The 19,289-nt window shown below is 44.9% G+C and overlaps 1 protein-coding gene across 3 annotated transcripts in view; it reads right to left on the minus strand.

Moving 5' to 3' along the window:
- Nucleotides 1-1,357: 1,357 nt before the first annotated feature.
- The window catches only part of mmp23ba (matrix metallopeptidase 23ba), a 39,632-nt gene continuing 21,700 nt past the window's right edge, over nt 1,358-19,289 (minus strand). For 2 of the 3 annotated variants that reach the window (XM_082187410.1, XM_082187408.1), the window contains exons 4-8: nt 18,283-18,450; nt 9,701-9,865; nt 9,470-9,580; nt 5,966-6,092; nt 1,359-3,467 (exon numbers count right to left, since the gene is read on the minus strand). In XM_082187410.1, the coding sequence (XP_082043536.1) occupies nt 3,293-3,467; nt 5,966-6,092; nt 9,470-9,580; nt 9,701-9,865; nt 18,283-18,450 (746 nt within the window). In that variant the 3' untranslated portion in view covers nt 1,359-3,292. Of the gene's footprint in view, nt 3,468-5,965; nt 6,093-9,469; nt 9,581-9,700; nt 9,866-18,282; nt 18,451-19,289 lie in introns of all 3 variants that reach the window. The other variant, XM_082187409.1, reaches the window with a different exon arrangement.

Genomic DNA, 19,289 nt, shown 5'->3' on the forward strand with positions numbered 1-19,289 from the left:
CACACACACACACACACACACACACACACACACACACACACACACACACACACACACACAGAGAAACATTCAGAAGCACAGAAACTTCCCTGTGACTTATCAGTGAAATAGTGAGCATAGTAAAGTGTGAGAATCAACTGCTAGTTCTTTCCTTCCACCCTGCTTCACATTGAGTGATTCTCTGTCTTTAGGTCCTTAAAGTCCCCCTGTAGTCAATCACTTTATCCCTTAAAACTCATCTTTGATCACCAAAATTACATATTTAAACGTTTTTTCCTTGAAAAATATTCTTCAAGCCTTAAAATACTGTAGCTTGACTGTAACTCGACACCCTCGCCTCATTAAGTATGCGTGGTTCTATGAATATGCAAATGAGCCCCGCCTCCACTCACTCACTCAGCTCAGAGATCCACTGGTTGACGATCACACGTTGATCTGATTGGTTACAAGGTAGTTTGTGACGTCAGAAACACCAGCGATTTCAAAGCGTGTGTTTGAGACTGTCTTTGGTTCACTGCAGTTTTAAGGAGGAAATACTCAGCAATGCTGTCGACTTATGAACTTACACATGGTTTGTCAAAGTGATTCCAATCATATCGTTCCTCGTTATAGATGTGGACTATTCTTTTACATTTAGAAGGTCTTTATCGTTGAGTCGTTGAGTTATCATCCTTGGGCCTTTATTCATTAATAATCTTTCCTCTTCACTGACACTGTAAATCTGAAGCGCTGCATGAATGCCAATCACTGTTCTTGCATGTCTTGAGAAAATGTTGCCATATTTGATTTGAGAGTTACAGTAGAGATGTTTTCCATTGAATAACAATGTATATTTTGGTCTTAAGCGTTCATATGACTTCAGAAGGCTGAATATAGCACCTCAGTCACACACACTTGTATGTTATGCTTGGGTTTGAAAAGCTTGTTTTTAATTAAGCTTCACTTTCAGTATTCTGAGTCGCAGCCAGCTTATCCTTCACAAATCCTTCTTTTGTTTTCTGCACAGTGTCTTCTGGGTTTGGACCGATATGAAAGTGTTCTGTTATGTGAAAATCTCCAAGTCATTTTTCTGGAGTTAAATCCCCACTTGCTCCTCTCATTATATAAGGTCTCGAATCGTTTGTTTCCAGCTGTAAAAGAGGATTTCAGAAGTGAGCCGTCCACCCTCATGACCGCTTGTTTTCCACTAGTTTTCCACTCTTTAAATCGCTGCCATGTCTTCAGGATTCCTAATAAACGCTTGTAATGCGGACGGCATCTTACACCGGTTACAGTCAGAGACGGGCCGAGTCCCCCGTGCGTTACAGCAGAACTGAAACCAGAAGCTTGAAGAAGATTATTGTGTCTATGAAAGGAAAATGCTTGTGAGAGAGCAGTCGTGTTGTTCGTCCGATACAGCTAATCTTAACCAACTCAATTAATATTTAAAACGAACAGTCTCAGATCACGCTGGATATTGTGAATCGTCAGGTTTTGTTCATGTCACCTTCAGTACTGAAGAAACAAACAATACTAAGACGTTCAGAAATGCATATACATTTTTGAAATTTGTCATTTTAAGATTAAAACTTCAAACATTCTGAATCGATTAAACAAAGGCTTCAAATTGATAGAATAAATTGTTTTATTTGGCAAAATAAGAAATGTATTTACAACACGTAAAAACCCTGATATCAAAACTTTTAGCAATGTGAATGAACTGATATGAATATGTGCCCGAGTGAGTGATGAACTTTCATCCTTGATCAGAAACCACAGGATCAGGGTTCGAGGACGCTGGTCTGAGCTCGTGTTCTGGCTATAATCCGTGTCTTAGAGGAGCAGCTCACTTCAGAAGTACTATGTCCTGATAGTTTACTCTCCCCCACGTCCAAAAGTTCATGTCTGTCTGTCTTCAGTCGGAAAGAAATCAAAGGGGTGCTATAATGCCCTTTCCACAAGATGTAAAATAAGTCTCTGATGTCCCCAGAGTGTGTGTGTGAAGTTTTAGCTCAAAATACCCCACAGATATTTTTATATCGCATGTTAAAATTGTCACTTTTGGGAGGGTGAGCAAAAACGCACCGTTTTTGTGTCTGTTCCTTTAAATGCAAATGAGCTGCGGCTCCCGGCACAGGGGGCGGAGCTTCAACAGCTTGCACTCACACAGACATGCACTGAAAATTTTAAACAACTTTTAGCCCTTTATGTTAAAATCGGAGTCAGACAATGATGGAGAGACTCAAGAAGAAGTGACGAGATGTAGAAGAAACAGGACATTTCTGAATGTTAGTTGATGAATTTATGAAGCTGATGTGTAGTTATCTTCTAGTCATCGATTAGCATATTCTGTCTTGATAATCTATAAATCGTGTTCCGGGGGCGGGTTTATGTAAATTGTAGAGTTTGTGATGTCACTAACCCGGGAGGAATCTGGTGTAGTCTCTACCAGCCGTTTGTTGTAGTCCTTAAAAAGTGATTTCTTTAAAAGCAAATATCTCCCTTTGCTTTGAACTTTGAGCGTCGTAACTTTCAGATGTTGTTTATGCTCAAACAGCAACATTACACACTAACTAAAGCTAGAAAAGTCAAATAATCAACCGCCCCCTTAAGGTTTTTGAGGAAAACATTACAGGATTTTTCTCCTGTGACTTCAATGGAGTCCGACGGGTTGAAGGTCCAAATTGGTCATTTTCTAAAAAAACTAAAACATTTATATACTTTTTAACCACAAATGCTGGTCTTGCACTAGCTGTGATGCGACACACATTACGTAATCACGTTGAAAGGTCGAGCGTGACGTAGGCGGAAGAACTGACCCAGTGTTTACAAAGCGAACGTGTAAAGACTGAATCAAATGCCATTCACAAAAAAAAAAAAATAATTTGGAGAAAATGAGATGGAGTTTTTCGCCCTTTCTTACTTTTATGAACCGGATCACGCGTGACCTTTCAACGTGATTACGTAATGTGTGTCGCATCACAGCTAGTGCAAGACCAGCATTTGTGGTTAAAAAGTATATAAATGTTTATTATGTTATAAAATGGCGGATGGTTTGTCTAGATAAGACTCTTATTCCTCGGCTGGATCGTGTCGAGACTTTGAAGCTGCACTGAAACTCACATCTGGACCTTCAACCCGTTGGGACTCCATTGAAGTCACTATATGGAGAAACATCCTGGAATGTTTTCCTCAAAAACCTTAATTTCTTTTCGACTGAAGAAAGAAAGACGTGAACATCTTGGATGATGTGGGGGAGAGTAAATGATCAGGAAATTTTACTTCTGAAGTGAACAAAATGTTTAAGAGTATCTCAGAAGCGCACTCGTACCCTCCAAGAGTACGTGGTCAGCACCTTGTTCTTCTTCCTCACAACGCAGGTGTATGTGCCCTCATTGATGGCGTTCGCCACGATTGTGATGTGGTCATCTTTCAGGGAAATGTATCCGGGATGAGAGAATTCCAGAAGCTCGCCGTCTTTATACCAGCTGTCGGTGTGGGAGAATGCTCATGGTTAGGACATTTGTAACAAACACAAACCTTAAATATGCTTGAATATACCTGAAAAACATCCAGATTCCAAACTGTGCAAATTTAAAGGATTGACCAAAGCCCTTCATGTTCCCTTTCACATAATCTTAGATTATTGTCACATGAACTGACAACATTTGGCATAATCACCCAAATCATTTGCATTGCATTAACGCAATAAATTTGGTCCCGAGGACCAGGAGTGAAAACTGAGATAATGGGTCTCATTCACAAATAATGGCATGTTTTTAAACCAGGGGTTGGTAAGTCAGGCCCTGGAGATCCATTTTCCTACAGAGTTAATCTCCAACCTTCAACAAACACACCTGAACAGGCTAATCAAGGTCTTCAGGAGTTTGCCCTGCAGAGTTTAGCGCCAGTCCTGGATCAGTGGACCAATAGAGGGCCAGAGTCGCCCAGCTTTTCACAAAACATTTCCACCAGACTGACGACAGGTGCATGCACACAAATTTAAAATAGGATTCAGAGTTAGGATGTTCCTACGATACGGTCCCAGATCTTAATTCATTTGAGAACTCATGATCTCCATGACACCGGCTTGAGCCTCAGCAGGAAAAATAATGGGAAAAACAGCTGATAGAGACCTAGAGTGTCCATACAGACTCAAGGCTAAAAATTGCATCTACAGTTCAAAATACTGACTGACGCTGGGTTCACACCGGACTCGGAAGCGGCGCGGAACGGAAAATCACGCGCGGTCCGGCGCCTGCCTGTTCACACCAGACGCGTATTTTCCGCGGCTGTCGACAAGCGCTTCTGCTCAGTTGTTGTTTATTCAGAGCTATTTTTTACATCATGGGTAAGTAAATAACCTCATAAAATGAATACACCATGTTTCTGTAACCAAGAAGTTTACACTTCTTTTATTAATCCGTTGTCGAGACACACACACAGCCAGAGAGAGAATATGGTAGATAGTTTTCTTTGTTTGTTTTCATCTTTCTAGTCTGTTTAGATACACAAATATGATCGCATTTGTCACTCGCGGTATTTTAATTTGAAAATTGCTTTTATTTTGACAATTGACCGGATGTCTCGTGTTTCTTGGTGTGACTTCCTGCCGGAATGGACGCGGATCACTCGCGGTCGCGCAAAAAATAGACCAGACGCCGAAACTGCCGCTTCACGGCGCGGGCCGGCTGCGGCGTGCCGCGGCGCTCCGCTTCTGGTGTGAACGACACCATAGGTTAACATGGGCGCCGAAAGGAAGCGGCCTCCGTTCCGCGCCGCTTCTGCGTCCGGTGTGAACCCGGCCTTACAGGGGCTTCCGCACCGGGTAGTTCTAGGATCTAACCACCAGGGTGTTTCCAGAGAACTAATGGTTCCCCTAGGAACGTTTTCCTGGTTGCATTCACACTGCCAGTAGGAACTCTGTAGTGACGTAAGACACGCTTGTTGTTGTGACTTTAATTTTGATGGCGCGGCTGACCTTTATTTTGACGGCGCTGAGAATGCCAGCCAGAGCCTGAGCAAACACAAAGTGCTCGCATTCTCCATGTTCATTATTTTACGATCTGTCAAACAGTCCTGTCTAATACATTATTAGATAGAACAGTTATACATAGAAATTAAACAGTAATGAAAAGTTATTAGCGTGTGCCGTGTGGTTGATGTCCAGTGTCACTAGCTGAGCAGAAATACATAATCATGTTTCTCTTGGTCACTCAAAGTTGCATTCGATTTTCTCCTCAGCGTTAAGGTTGAGACGCCCATCTATCACTGTTTTCAATGTTCTTAGAGTTAGTTTCTGGAGTAAATATATAGGCTATAATCTGTGTGTTTACACAGCCTTTTTTTAGATGGCGGGTGCTGGTGTTTCGTGTGTGTTTGGCCAATCAGCGCCAATAGTGCTGGTTTAGACCGACTCTGAAGGAGGAGTAAATTAGTTCCTCCAAAAGGAGTTTCTAGAACTAAAATCGTTACTAGTTCCTGCGGTGCGGACACGCCAAAATCCGACAACTTCCGCCAATAGTTCTAGGAATTATGAAAAGTTTCCTCCGGTGCGAAAGCCCCTTTACAGGGGTAAAGTGAATATCACTGCAAACAAATCTTTTGCAAAGTCCTTAATGTCAAAAGACATCAAATGAAATCCTCTGCTTCAATGTTGTAGAACAGTGCTTCTCAAACCTGTCCCTCACCATTGCACATTTTGGATGTGGACCTCATCAAACACACCTGATTTAACTCATTAGCTCACTAGTAGAGCCAGCAAGACTTGAACTGGGTGTGACTGAGGGAGACATCCAAAATGTGATTGTGGGGGGATCCCCAGGACAGGTCTGAGAAGCACTATTGTAGACCAATAAAACACAAAAACCACCAAGGGGCAAATGCTTTTATAGGCAGTGTAATAAAACTTTTTTAGAAACAGCATGAATATGGAAACCAGTCAGAGTTAATATAACAATCTGTGTGTGGAAAAATAAGGACTCACTAGATTTTGCCTTTCCTGGCTGCAATCTTCTTACCACAGCGGAAGGTGAGGTTCTTTCCCTCCACAACAAACTTGTGTTTTGTCCGTGGGGGGGTTGCAGTTGGCGGGGCAGTGGGAAATGGGAATTCTGTTTGAAAGTTCAAATGAAATCAGCACTTATTATTCATCCAGAACATCAATGAATTATGGTTGCTAGCAGTGGAATTGTTCTCTTGTACACTCCCAGTGTTGAAGGTGGCCTCGCTCCCTCTCCACTGTTGACTCCAAACATCTATTCATTAATCTACTAAATTTTGGGATTGGGAGTGGCACTGAAGTGAAAAAATGCTGACAGTGTTAAGTACGTTGGGGAATCAGAAAATGTGTGGTGCAAAGTCTCCATGCATCTAATATACCAAAGCCCGCTTCACATTTGAATCAATTGAAGATGTGTGAGATAAGGGTTGGAACTGAAGTCTGCAGGAAGGTCTACCATAGACCCTATGGCTGAGCCATTAAGTTGGCCATTACCTGTTCACCACAAGTAAAGCTTTGTTCATTTTCTGCTCCAGAGAGAACTGGAATGGAGAGTACAGGCCCTTGACAGTGGGTTCCTTCATTCCTTAACCAGCTGGGGGTGGCATCTTCTTTGTAGGAAACCAGGATGGCTGTCTCCCACTCAACATCAATTTCAAGTTTGGTTCAAGATAAAGAATCGATATCCAATACTATTAATGACTACTGCTTTTGAACTTCTTCAGAGTACAACCATCTTTACCAAACTGTATCTCCAGAACACCTTGTGTATTCACAAGACTGCCCACCACCCCTACTGGCCATTACAATTACTAGGTAATGCCATTTAGGCTGGTCAATGCATGGGACAAAATCCTGCAAACAATTCCAACGCTTCCAAGGATTTGCCCATTTTTACAGATGATTCATTTGAAACTAGCAGAACCACTTCTGACTGAGAATCCCTGTAGGCAGTTCCTGTGGACTGTGAAGCCTGGCCAGGCATTTATTCAGCTCAAGCAGGGATTGAGTACCATACCCATACTGACCCTCCATGTCCTGAGTTGCTCTTCATTGAGGATGTAGATCTCACCATGAAAGGAGCTTTGATATCAGAAATCAGGAGCTCTCGGCAGTAGAGGTGGTATTTAAAGAATGGGGACACCGCTTTCACAGCATCTCCCAGGGCACTTTCCTGCATTGGAAGGCTTTCAGTCGTCTCATTGGATAATCCATCAGCCTGTCTTTGTCTTTCACCCTGATCAAACAGGGAGGGTTATCCAGGAGAAGACCCTAAGATGCATGGTCTGTAACAACCACACTTCTTAGAGCTCACATCTGATTAGGGAAGAGTTCGCTACCAACACCTTATACCATTCCTCTGCAAGTATGTCCCCTTGTGCTAGTCTGGGTTCCTGAAGGAGGGCTTGGACAGCCCAACTGAACAGCAATAGGAAAAGTCTAATCAGCACCGCAGATCTGGAGCACTACTCTGTCCAGCCCAGAGGGTTTGGCTCTCAGCAAAGTATCTCCCTCTTTCTATTGAGTTTCAGAAACTGGGCCCTTCATTGGTCCCTTCAAGATCCTCCAAAAGATTAGCCCTGTTTCTTACTGTCAGGAGTCAAGTTTGATTACTCAGCTTGTTTTCCTTCTCCCTCTTCTCCACGTGCGCTCTCACACAGCTGTCCGCTATCTCAATCAGCGCTCGGGCCCTCGCTCATCATCTCACACCTGTTCCCCTTTGCCCTGATCTTCTTTCTATTTAGATCTCGTCTTCTCTCCTCTTTGTCGGTTTATTGTTTGTTCATTCATGCCTGTTACAGACGCCTCATCGTTGTGATTTACCTCTTCTTAATCTTGTCCTGTTCCGTCCTGTGTGTGTTTCAGACGAGAGGTACCACCTGTTATCCTCTGCCAACAAGCCTGCTATTCTGTGCTGCTGTTTCTGCCAAGTGGAGTCAGTAGTCGTCGTTTCCAGTGCGCACTTTCTGACAACAACCACCTGTGCCTTTCACCCCGCCTGGTTGCAGCCTTGTCCTTTTGAGTTTCATTCTCCTGTTCTGCGTCCGCCTAGACGGCTGGTGGCCGGTAGACAGCGTATTTTATCATTTATCTGCTATTCAATAAATCTCTGTAACCAGCTTTCACTTTTGGGTCCTTTTCGAACTGTGACACTTACTGGCTCTTGCTGGTCCCTTTCAAATCTCACACTTAAAGGGTTAGTTCACCCAAAAATGAAAATTCTGTCAGTAATTACTCACCCTCATGTTGTTCCAACCGCGTAAGACGTTCGTTCATCTTCGGAACACAAATTAAGATATTTTTGATGAAATCTGAGTGCTGGGTCACTTCTCCATAGGCTGCTAGGTGGCCCAAACTTGCTGGCCCAGAAAAGTTATTAAAGAGATCGTTAATATAGTCCAAGTGACTACAGTGGCTCAATCTTTAGTATATCAAGCGACGAGAATATCTTAATTTGTGTTCCGAAGATGAACGAACGTCTTACGCGGTTGGAACAACATGAGGGCGAGTAATTACTGACAGAATTTTCATTTTTGGGTGAACTAACCCTTTAAAGCCTAATGTCTGTTGTTCTCTCTCTCTCTCTCTCCGGTCACTACTGTAGCTCCTCACTGTGCCACACATCATCAGGGTCTAAATGAAGTTCTGGGTAAATATTTCCCCCTCAGAAAGTCTCTGCTCGGGAGGTAGTACTTTTTCAAAGTTCAGGAACTTTCAGGGGCGGGACTTGGGCACTGAACATGCTGATTGATTGAGTTCATGCCGCATTTTGATTGGTTGACTCAGACAGCAACAGGTCTGGGGGAAAAAGTTCCTGGGACAAATTATTCCGGGTAATTTCGGTGAAAACGCGGGATAGCTCCATGAACGTCAGGAACTGTTGGGAGTTTATGGGAGGGGCTCTTGTCTAAACTGACCCTCTCTATGTTCTTAGGATTTAGCTGCAAATCATGATGATTGCTTTTACTTGTTTTCCCTTGAACATACTTTGTTTGTCAGCCATTTCTGGTAATGTTGAGTACCCTTGAATCTTTAAGCACCACGCAATCTGGAAGTCCAAGGTTTGATTCCTACCTAGAACATCTGTCACACAATCTTGTTCCAGCACCACTCTTTCAGAAAAAAATCTGACATTTCACTCCTCATCTCATTCCCTAACATTACAAGTTTAGACCCACGTTCAGTGCATTTTCTGTTTTCGGTAGAATAGTTTGCAGAGACTTCTGCACCATTATTTGAATACATTTTCTGACGCCTGTGGTGTAATCTATTTCAAATAAACTTGCCTCTTAAAGACATGCAAAAGCAAAACGAACTGTGGTTATTTGCTGTACGTGTATTTGAGATGGTCTCTTTCTGTCTAAGTGGCCGGAATAAGCTCCTATGAGGACCAAACTTTATGTAGTTTATGTCTAATCTGTCTCATGGTTTTTCTATACACAAATACGTTTTTTAGGTGATCCCTGGTCTAAGTAAAAGGCCTCTTACCGTAACAGAAGTCACAGCTGGACGGACAGTGTTTCTGCATGAGCCTCCTCTTGCTGTCACAATAACCCTTCCTTGCCCAAGAAGGACAGATAAATAATCGATCCAAACATCCTGCATTGGCATGGACAGAAAAACAGCAAATAAGAAGGTGTCAGGTAATTGTAGAAAGGTAATAAGTAATCCAGATTTGACATATTTATGAATGTTTTTTTGTGCTTATGTGTAAAATACCATAGAGTCGATGTAAGCCCCAGACCTCATCTTGAGTAATTAGTTTGCGGCCCGTTAGTGTGGCATTGAGGTGCATTAAAGCTTTGGTATTCTGGGAATGCATCAATCCCAGTACATGACCGATCTCATGAGCCGCCACGTGAACTAGATCTGTCAGCCACACTCCTGAATACAACGACAATCACACACAGAAACACGTTCAAAATGGCTTTTTTCTTCCCATGAACAAACGCCTGTCATGCACGTGTAAAAGTTTGCCAGCTGAGACGCATTATTACTTGCCTTCTAGAAATTGCATGATTTGCCTTCCAGAATTTAAGAATTCAACGTCTTATTTTACCAGTAGGAAATCATACAAAAGTTTTCTTGCCAGGCACGATTTGACACATTTCCAATAATAAGTCATTTTTCTATACTAAAAGCAAAAACGCCACACAATTGCAGCCAACCAGAACATACTTGGTGTTGAATATACAACTGTGGCTTTATGATTGACAAAATGCTTCAACTTAACACTGTTTCAGAGGCTAAAGAAATGAATAACTGGAGAATTCAACTGGAAAATTTTGCTTCTTATTATTTCAAACTGAAAACAAGGCACTTGCAGGTTAAAGGCACACCATGCAAGATTTGTACCTTAATATAACAGCTTCGAAATCATTTAGATGGTAAACGAACTCGTAGTAGGGCGAATCATCCCGATAGCAAAGCAGGTTTGAGAGGTAGCGCCCCGACAAATCTCGCGAGAATCACGACTTATTTTACGGCATGACATCACATACATCAACAACACATGAAGAGCCTCTATGGAAGACACTAGCACGCATTTCAGACGTGGATCATGGCAGAGTCGACGAAGAAAGTGCGGTCGGAAGTCATGAGTGGTATTTACGACAGTAACGTCCTCCACAGCGACTCTAGGGGGCGCTGTTTTTGTCTGGTCAATTTAATGATATCTCTATTTCTTTTGGCATAATGAACATCGTAACACCCAGGAAGCAACCATTTCTGCACTCTGTCTCCAGGGAGGTAAATAATCAGATTCTAATTTTCTTAGTTCACACTGAGGCTACATCTACATTAATCCAGATACATTAGAATACGGCGTTTTCGTTTAAAACGCTCTCCGTCGCCTGAAAACGCTAGTGTTTTGGACAGAGAGCGTTTTTAACGAAAACGCTGTTTTTAGAGGAGAGCGTTTTTAAACGAAAACACCGTTTTCTAATGTATGGGTTGGCTAATGTACGCTCAATTCACCTCACAATATCTCACTGAGATGATACAGACGGAAAAATAAATAATAAAGTTATCACGCAATTCTTCTGACTGGACAATTTTATTTAGCAAAAATTTTTTCGACATGACCTCAGTGGGGGAAAACGTACTCGGTTACTAACGTAACCTCGGTTCTCTCTAGAAGAGGGAACGAGTACTGCGTAAGATATCTTACGCTAGGGGAAAATCCTTTTCCGCGAGATATTGAAGCCAAAAATTATCCTTAATTTTGTAATAATGCAAAACGCGTTGCAGCAGCAATGCAGACATAGGCGAGACAGCTCGCGCGCCTATTGGCTGCTCTGCGGCAACTGCAGCAGCCTATCGAGCGAGGCCTGGCGTGACGTCAGACCCAATCAGGGCACTTCGCGCCCGCTGCGTCACGTCCCGCCGAAATGGGCGTGGTCTAGGCCTATAAATATCGCTCGCAGGCAGCTATTATCTGGTTTTTCATCATCGAAGCAACCAGAGCGTGTGCATGCACGGCAAGATACGCAGTACTCGTTCCCTCTTCTAGAGAGAACCGAGGTTACGTTAGTAACCGAGTACGTTCTCTTACGAGAGGTCTCTCGTACTGCGTAAGATATCTTACGCTAGGGGACCCAATGTAAAACGCCGTGCATGCTGAGATCTGACACCAAAGACCCAAGGGCGAAAACCCGGGGTACATATAGTGCACAATCACTCAGGGAACTCACAGGGAGTCCGGGAAGAGGGAGGGGTGCAGCCTCACTTTTCCACATATAGTAGCGTCGATGGGACGCGAATTTCATCATACAGACAGGGCGGGGTACGGCCTGAACTGATGGGGAAAATGTGGGTCTTACACAGTTTGCCCAGCTTTATACTGTCGAACATTGAGCTGTGCTCAGCAGACGCAGCATTCTGAGCTGATCGCATCAGGTCAGATAATACTGGTAAATTTAGACCGACAGCAGCCTGGCCTGCAGGGCGGGAACCTCTAGGTCAGTGGTTTTCAAACTTTTTCAAGAGCGACCCTTTTTTTTTTTTTTTTTTTTTTGACGCGACCCATAGGCCTATTCTTAAGCCTTTTCTTAGCAACCGCTTTTGATGATGCACGTGCAGTGGCTTATCCGTGACGCGATCGCAACGCAAAGTTGATTCTGCACTCTTTTGATCTAGCTAAAGCTACAGAGATGCTAATTAACCGGTTAACCATTAACCATTGTAAGAATTTTAACCAATTAATATAGCCTACTATCGTTTGATGTATGCTTAAAAAATTCACAAAAAATATTCCTCAACAAATCCTTTAAATTGAATGATATTCAGAACAGAACAAGAATGAAAAAAAATATCTATAAACAAGCCAAAACGAAATAATTTCGTTGGGCTCACCTAACTCTCTCATTCGAATAATTTTTTTTTTCCATATTCGCGATTTATTTGGATGCTAAACTATTATTTATTATAGGCTTCTAAGAAAAAATGAAAATGATTATCCCCCCAAATTTTAAATATTTATTAGGCTTCAAAAAATATAAAAACTTTTAATTTAAGTGAACTTAAAACAAACCTTACACAAACCCATTATAAATGTCAAATTTACCTGTGCCTTTCCTGTCTAACAGATATGAAATATACAGAATTTGGATAAGGTTATCAAAACATTCCGCACTGCATAAATTATAAACTAAATATAGAGAAATCCGTATTAAAGCTACACACATTCTTTAGTCAAGAGCTGTTAATAATTTTCTCCGAGAATTAGCTGCTGCCACTTTAGGACCAGCCACAGCTGACGATCTCACGCATCCCATTCTCTCACTACTCTTTACTTTCATTTAAGATTTTATTTAACTCATTTAAGACTGTTCTTGTGAGGATACTCGACAAAACGGACATTTTGGCATACATGTGTGTTGTTCGTTCTAGCGCGAAAGAGAACTTGATACTGGCGCGCGTCTATCTGTGGGTCGTGTGTATGTGTGTGTGTCAGGAGGACATTTACTGACAGCGCGTTCTCTTTTGTCTTGTCGCGCATGAATGGTTTAAAAGCATTTGCATGAATAAGAGCGGGATCATATAACGATAGCTTAGTCACCTGTTGTTGTTTCTGACGTTTCATCGCCTGTGCCGCAACCGCGATACCACGGAGGAGCAGGACCGAGCCTATGTCGATGCGCGCGCGTCTGCGTCCGGGAACATCGCGTGCCGTCTCGGTTTTCTTTCCCTCAACTTGTTTGTGAGGCGCCGCGCCTCACAGAAATGGACCAAATTCGGTTGTTTAAATAGCCATATTTCGCGTGTTTCTTTTATATAGGCCTATAGACTATGATTTTATGAAAACAAATTTTGTTTTTTAATTTAATTATATTTTCCTTAAATAATCCTGGCGACCCATTTTTTAAGTCTCGCGACCCACCCGAGGGTCGCGACCCAGGGTTTGAAAACCACTGCTCTAGGTTATAAAACCTTATAAATGTAGACGGGGAGGCCCAGCCTGCCGCCATACAAATATCTTGCAAGGCAATCCCACTTGACCAGGCCCACGAAGAGGCCATGCCTCTCGTGGAGTGCGCTCTGACACCCAATGGGCACTGCATGCCCTTGGAGGCGTATGCCAGCGCTATAGCATCAACTATCCATCTGGATAGGCTCTGTTTCGACGCGGCTAGTCCCTTAGAACGTCCGCTAAACGAAACAAAAAGCTGATCCGTCTGTCTGAAAACAGACGAGCGAGACACATAAGCTCGTAATGCCCTGACTGGGCAAAAGGAGGCTCGCGTCTCTTTCCTCATCAGGGACCGGTAGGGCTGACAGGGAGATAACCTGCGCCCTAAACGGTGTGTTGAGGGATTTTGGAACATAACCGTGCTTAGGTTTGAGTATAACTTTTGAGTCATTGGGCCCAAACTCCATGCACGCCGCGCTCACAGAGAGCGCGTGCAGATCCCCTATGCGCTTCACTGAAGCGAGAGCCAGCAAAAACACCGTCTTGAAAAACAGGTGTTTCAAATCGATTGACTGTGAAGGCTCAAATGGCGCACCTTTCATGGCTTCCAGAACCGTAGAAAGGTCCTATACGGGGACTGAGGGAGGTCTGGGAGGATTCAGTCTCTTAGCTCCTCTAAGGAAGCGGATGACTAAATCGTTCCTTCCTATTGACTGACCAAGCGTTGTTTCTGAGAACGCTGCTATAGCCGCCACATAAACTTTGAGCGTGGAGGGGGCCCTGCCCCCATCCAACAGCTCTTGTAGGAAGGAAAGCACCTCCGTCACACCACAGTTTGTGGGTGACACACCACGGGCTGTGCACCAGCCCGAAAACACCGACCATTTCGAAGAATAGAGTCGTCTTGTAGACGGAGCTCTAGCCTGCGTGATCGTGTTTAATACTCCTTTAGGGAGTCCAACATGTACCCGTTGATGGCCCAGACATGAAGGGACCATAGTTCCGGGTGAGGATGCCAGATCGAGCCGCGGGCCTGTGAGAGGAGATCTCTCCCCATTGGTACTGGCCACGGGGCAGTACTTGCTAACTGCATCACGACTGGGAACCAAGGTTGGTTTTTTTTCAGAACGGTGCTACCAGCAGTACTGAGCATCCTTCTTCCCTGATCCGTTCCATCACCTGAGGCAGGAGAGAGACGGGGGGAAAAGCATAGAGCGGGCGGCGGGGCCACACATGGGCCAGCGCGCTCCTGCTCTTGGAGAAAAATTCATGACAGTGAGCGTTTTCTTGAGACGCAAACAGGTCCACTTCCGCTCTGCCAAATTTCTTCCACAGCAGATGGACTGTCTGTGGGTGTAGAGACCACTCGCCTGCCGGAACATTGTTCCTGGACAGTCTGTCCGGTCCTATATTCAAGATCCCTGGCACGTGCGCTGCTCTGAGCGAGCGCAGGTTGCACTGAGCGCCCATACCAGGAGGCGTTCTGCCAGCCTGTACAGTTTCTCGGATCTGATGCCGCCCTGGCGATTTATGTAGGACACCACAGACATGTTGTCCGAACGGACCAAGACGTGGTGACCTTTTATTTGGGGACAAAAACGCGTCAGCGCGTTGTCTACTGCCAGCATTTCGAGGCAGTTTATGTGCAGGAGCTTTTCCCGTTCTGACCACTGGCCGAAGAACGGTCTGCCCTCGAGCAGCGCTCCCCATCCCGAGGTGGACGCGTCCGTGGACACCACTTTCACCCTCAAGGAAGTCCCCAGGCTTACACCTGATTGGTACCAGTCGTTCGCTTTCCAGGGTTTCAGAGCTGTGACGCACTTCTGATTGACCCTGAGGCGAAGTAAACCGGGTGCCCACGCTTCGCGTGGGACTCGCGCTTTCAGCCAAAACTGCAGCGGGCGCATGCGGAGCAGACCCAGCTGGAGCACTGACGATGCTGAGGCCATGAGACCTAGCATCTTCTGAAATCTCTTGAGCGGGACAGACGCGCCGCAGCGAAAAGAGTTCGCTGTGCGTCGAATGTCTACCGCGCGCTGTTGTGATAGTCGCGCTATCATGGATAGTGAGTCCAGTTCTGTGCCCAGGAAAGATATTTTCTGACTGGGTGACAGGGAGCTCTTCGCCCAATTGACACTCAGACCCAAATCCTCGAGGTGATCGAGTAAAATGGTCGTGTGTTCTATGAGCACTGCGCGAGATTGCGCTAGAATCAGCCAATCGTCCAAATAGTTCAGCACTCGCATGCCTCTCATTCTGAGGGGTGCGAGCGCCGCATCCATGCACTTCGTAAATGTACGGGGTGCTAGGGACAAACCGAACGGCAGGACTGTGTACTGATATGCCTGGCCCTCGAAGGCGAATCTCAAATATCGCCTGTGACGTGACGCTATCTGTATTTGAAAATACGCGTCTTTCAGATCTATTGACACAAACCAATCTCCTTGGCGAATCTGCACAAGGATTTGCCTGGTCGTGAGCATCCTGAACTGTCGCTTCACAAGCACTTTGTTCAGTTGCCTTAGATCTAGTATGGGTCTGAGACCCCCGTCTTTTTTCGGTACCAGGAAGTATCTGCTGTATAGCCCTCCTTCGCTCTGAACTTGAGAGAGAGGCTCTATGGCCCCTTTGCTCAATAGTTTCGTCACTTCGGCTCGAAGTAGATGTGCTACTTCTGTTTTTACCGTGGTCTCGACGCGCGCCACATAGCGGCGAGGGCGTCGGCGAAACTGCAGCGAATAGCCTCTTTCTATAATGTTCAGCACCCACTTCGAAACCCCGGGTAGCTTTGCCCATGCGTCTGCATGGATCGCTAGGGGTTGAATACGAAGCGCGCTCCGCTCGCTCAGCGATGGAGAAGCTTCGGTGTGCTGTAACACAAGCGTGGCGCTCGTGACATTTGAGGCATGGGGCGCGCTGATGACAGCGGGCAGATTGCCCGCGCTCGACTCCTCTGCGGTGGTTAACCGCGAGGGGGAGGGCTGGGCGGTTCCCGTGGGAACTGTCATGTCTATGTGTGGATGTGGGCGCGGGACAGCGGGACATTCACCATGTTTGAAGCGCAATCGGTCTGAGTCGATTCATGTGCGCGAGCCCTGTGTGACGGGCTGTGCTTGTGTGTAGAGATGGGCACTGGGCAGTGGGCATTCTTCTTACACATAAAGCACCATCGGCCGTGGCCGGGACACCAGAAAAATTCACACTTATGGGATTTATCTGGGTAGCCGTAAAAACGGCGTTTGTGTGCAGGCAAGCGGGTGACAGAACCGACTTGTTTACTGCAGGATACACTGGAACAGTCACATTTACTGGAACTGAACGAGCGAGAAGTTGCCATAGAAACAGAGAGCGTCAACATGCTGGCGTTTATTGCAGGCCTGCGTGCATTACAACAGGCTTGTTCACTGCAATATTGACATTTCCAGTCGCCTGAATTCCAGAGGGGAATGGGAAATGTATAGGAAAAAGGAGGTTGGTCCGTCCGCAGCGGGACCAGAAAAACTCCCTTTTTTCCTTGCGCCAGTGACGCACGGAACACCATAGAAACGGTGTTTGGGTGCAGGCGAGCGGGTTGTACAACGCGCTCGTTGGCTGCAAAATACACATCTGCAGTCGCCTTTTCAGGGAACTGACAGAGCGAGCATTGACGGCATAAGAGAGCGTCAACGTGCTGGCGTTTGTTTGCAGGCATGCGTGTATTACAACAGGCTTGCTCACTGCAATACTGACATTTCCAGTCGCCCGAACTTCAGAGGGGAATGAGAAATGTACGAGAAAGAGGAGGTCGGTCCGTCCGCGGGGGGACCAGAAAACGCTCTTTTCTCCTTTCGCCAGTGACGCACGGAAACCATAGAAACGGTGTTTGGGTGCAGGCGAGCGGGTTGTGCAACGCGCTCGTTGGCAGCAAAATGCACGTCTGCAGTCGCTTTTCAGGGAACTGACAGAGCGAAGCATTGGCGGCATAATTTTAACTGCCGCTAGACCGGGATTCGAACTCCGGTCTCTCGTGAGAAAAACCAATGATTCCGCCACTGAGCCACAGGGGGGGAACGCAAAGGTTTTCGGATGCACGAGCATATAAGAGCGTCACATGCTTTCTTCGGCGTATGCTTGCAGGCGCGCTTGTATTAAAACAGGCTCGCCTGCTGCAATATTGATATTTCCAGTCGCATGATCAGGGAACTGGGAATATGTATGAGAAATTGAAGGTCAGTCCATCCTCGGAGGGGGGGGGCGGAGGAGCAGTCTCGGAGAAGGATGCCGGGTGAGTCCTCAGAGTCACCATAGGCAGAGCGAGAGCTGCGTGATCAGGAAAAAGGGGCGTCTTGAAAAAGACGCCCAGCTCTTTTAGTGCAATGGGAGTGTGTGTCGCGGCGGCGAGCACACACACATACATAAACACAGTAGCAGAGAAAGGATATAATGCCGGAAAGCGCAGCAGGAAGGCAAGGAAGGCGGCGCGGCCAGCGACTTCAGTGACTCGTCCCGCTGAAGGTGCTCTCTTTCAGACGGCGCGGCTTCTTTATCCAGCTCCAGCGATGCGTGTGCTTCGCTTGAAGGATGAAAAATCAGATAATAGCTGCCTGCGAGCGATATTTATAGGCCTAGACCACGCCCATTTCGGCGGGACGTGACGCAGCGGGCGCGAAGTGCCCTGATTGGGTCTGACGTCACGCCAGGCCTCGCTCGATAGGCTGCTGCAGTTGCCGCAGAGCAGCCAATAGGCGCGCGAGCTGTCTCGCCTATGTCTGCATTGCTGCTGCAACGCGTTTTGCATTATTACAAAATTAAGGATAATTTTTGGCTTCAATATCTCGCGGAAAAGGATTTTCCCCTAGCGTAAGATATCTTACGCAGTACGAGAGACCTCTCGTAAGAGAACAACACCTGCCTTTGTTCCAGCTGAAGCGCATGTTTCCCAGAATCCAGTACTCGTCATCATCGAAGTGGATCTCTCCGGTCTGAGGGAAGAAGGCGTGGGCCAGTTCCCCGGTGATGCCATCGAAACAGTGGTGTAAGTAGGACTGCAGACAGTCGGTGTGGTTTACGGAGTAGAAACCTGCCGAAAGACAAACAACCAATATGATCCAAAGATCCCATTCTATACGCATTATAGCACAGTAGATATTCCAGATTTGTTTGCGTTGCCATGAATATTGCATCTCAGAATTAGCCCCAGTGAAAAACTTTTTTTATCAGTTCAACCACATCACAAATGCTGATCATTATTCATGATGATTATGTAATAGAGGATTAATCTGGTGTTGGTCTTATTATCTTTTATTGCCAAATGTGCATCATTCTGTGTTACTTTAACCCTCTGTTCGCGTGTGGTCAAAAATTACCATATTTTTTATTTCAATTAAATTAATGTACTATATTTTAGTTTGATAATGTTTTTTTATTTAATAATTACTATTTATAGGGAATTTTACGGTACAAAGTTATATTTATGGAATAGTTATGATCCATTTGTTAATCACTTTTTGAGCATAGACCTGAAGACTGTCGTAGATCTTGAAGCATTCAAGAGCAACAGACTTAAGTTTGGTCTCTTTTTAAAGGAGACACTTGGCAGATTATTGCTGAAGTGAAACAAGTTTTTTTTAGTTTTTTTAAGTAGAAGTAAAAATAAGTGCGAGATAAGTTTAAGTTTAAAATTGTGAAAAATGCATAAAAAATACTATTTTTAAATTTAATATGAAATATGAAAGCAATTTTTTTTTTTTTTTAGATTTCAACCTCAAATTTAAAACACAACTTGTTTAGATTTATGGCTTTGATTTAGTCACAGTTAGAGTGTGTTCGTGCCCAGCACAAAACGTTTCCACTAGATAAAATTCGCATCCCATTCGTTTCCAATGCGCTCATTTTTGACTGCGAACGATACGAGTGCGA

This window comes from Leuciscus leuciscus, assembly GCF_965113295.1.
Source record: "Leuciscus leuciscus genome assembly, chromosome: 13".
Taxonomy (NCBI): Eukaryota; Metazoa; Chordata; class Actinopteri; order Cypriniformes; family Leuciscidae; genus Leuciscus; species Leuciscus leuciscus.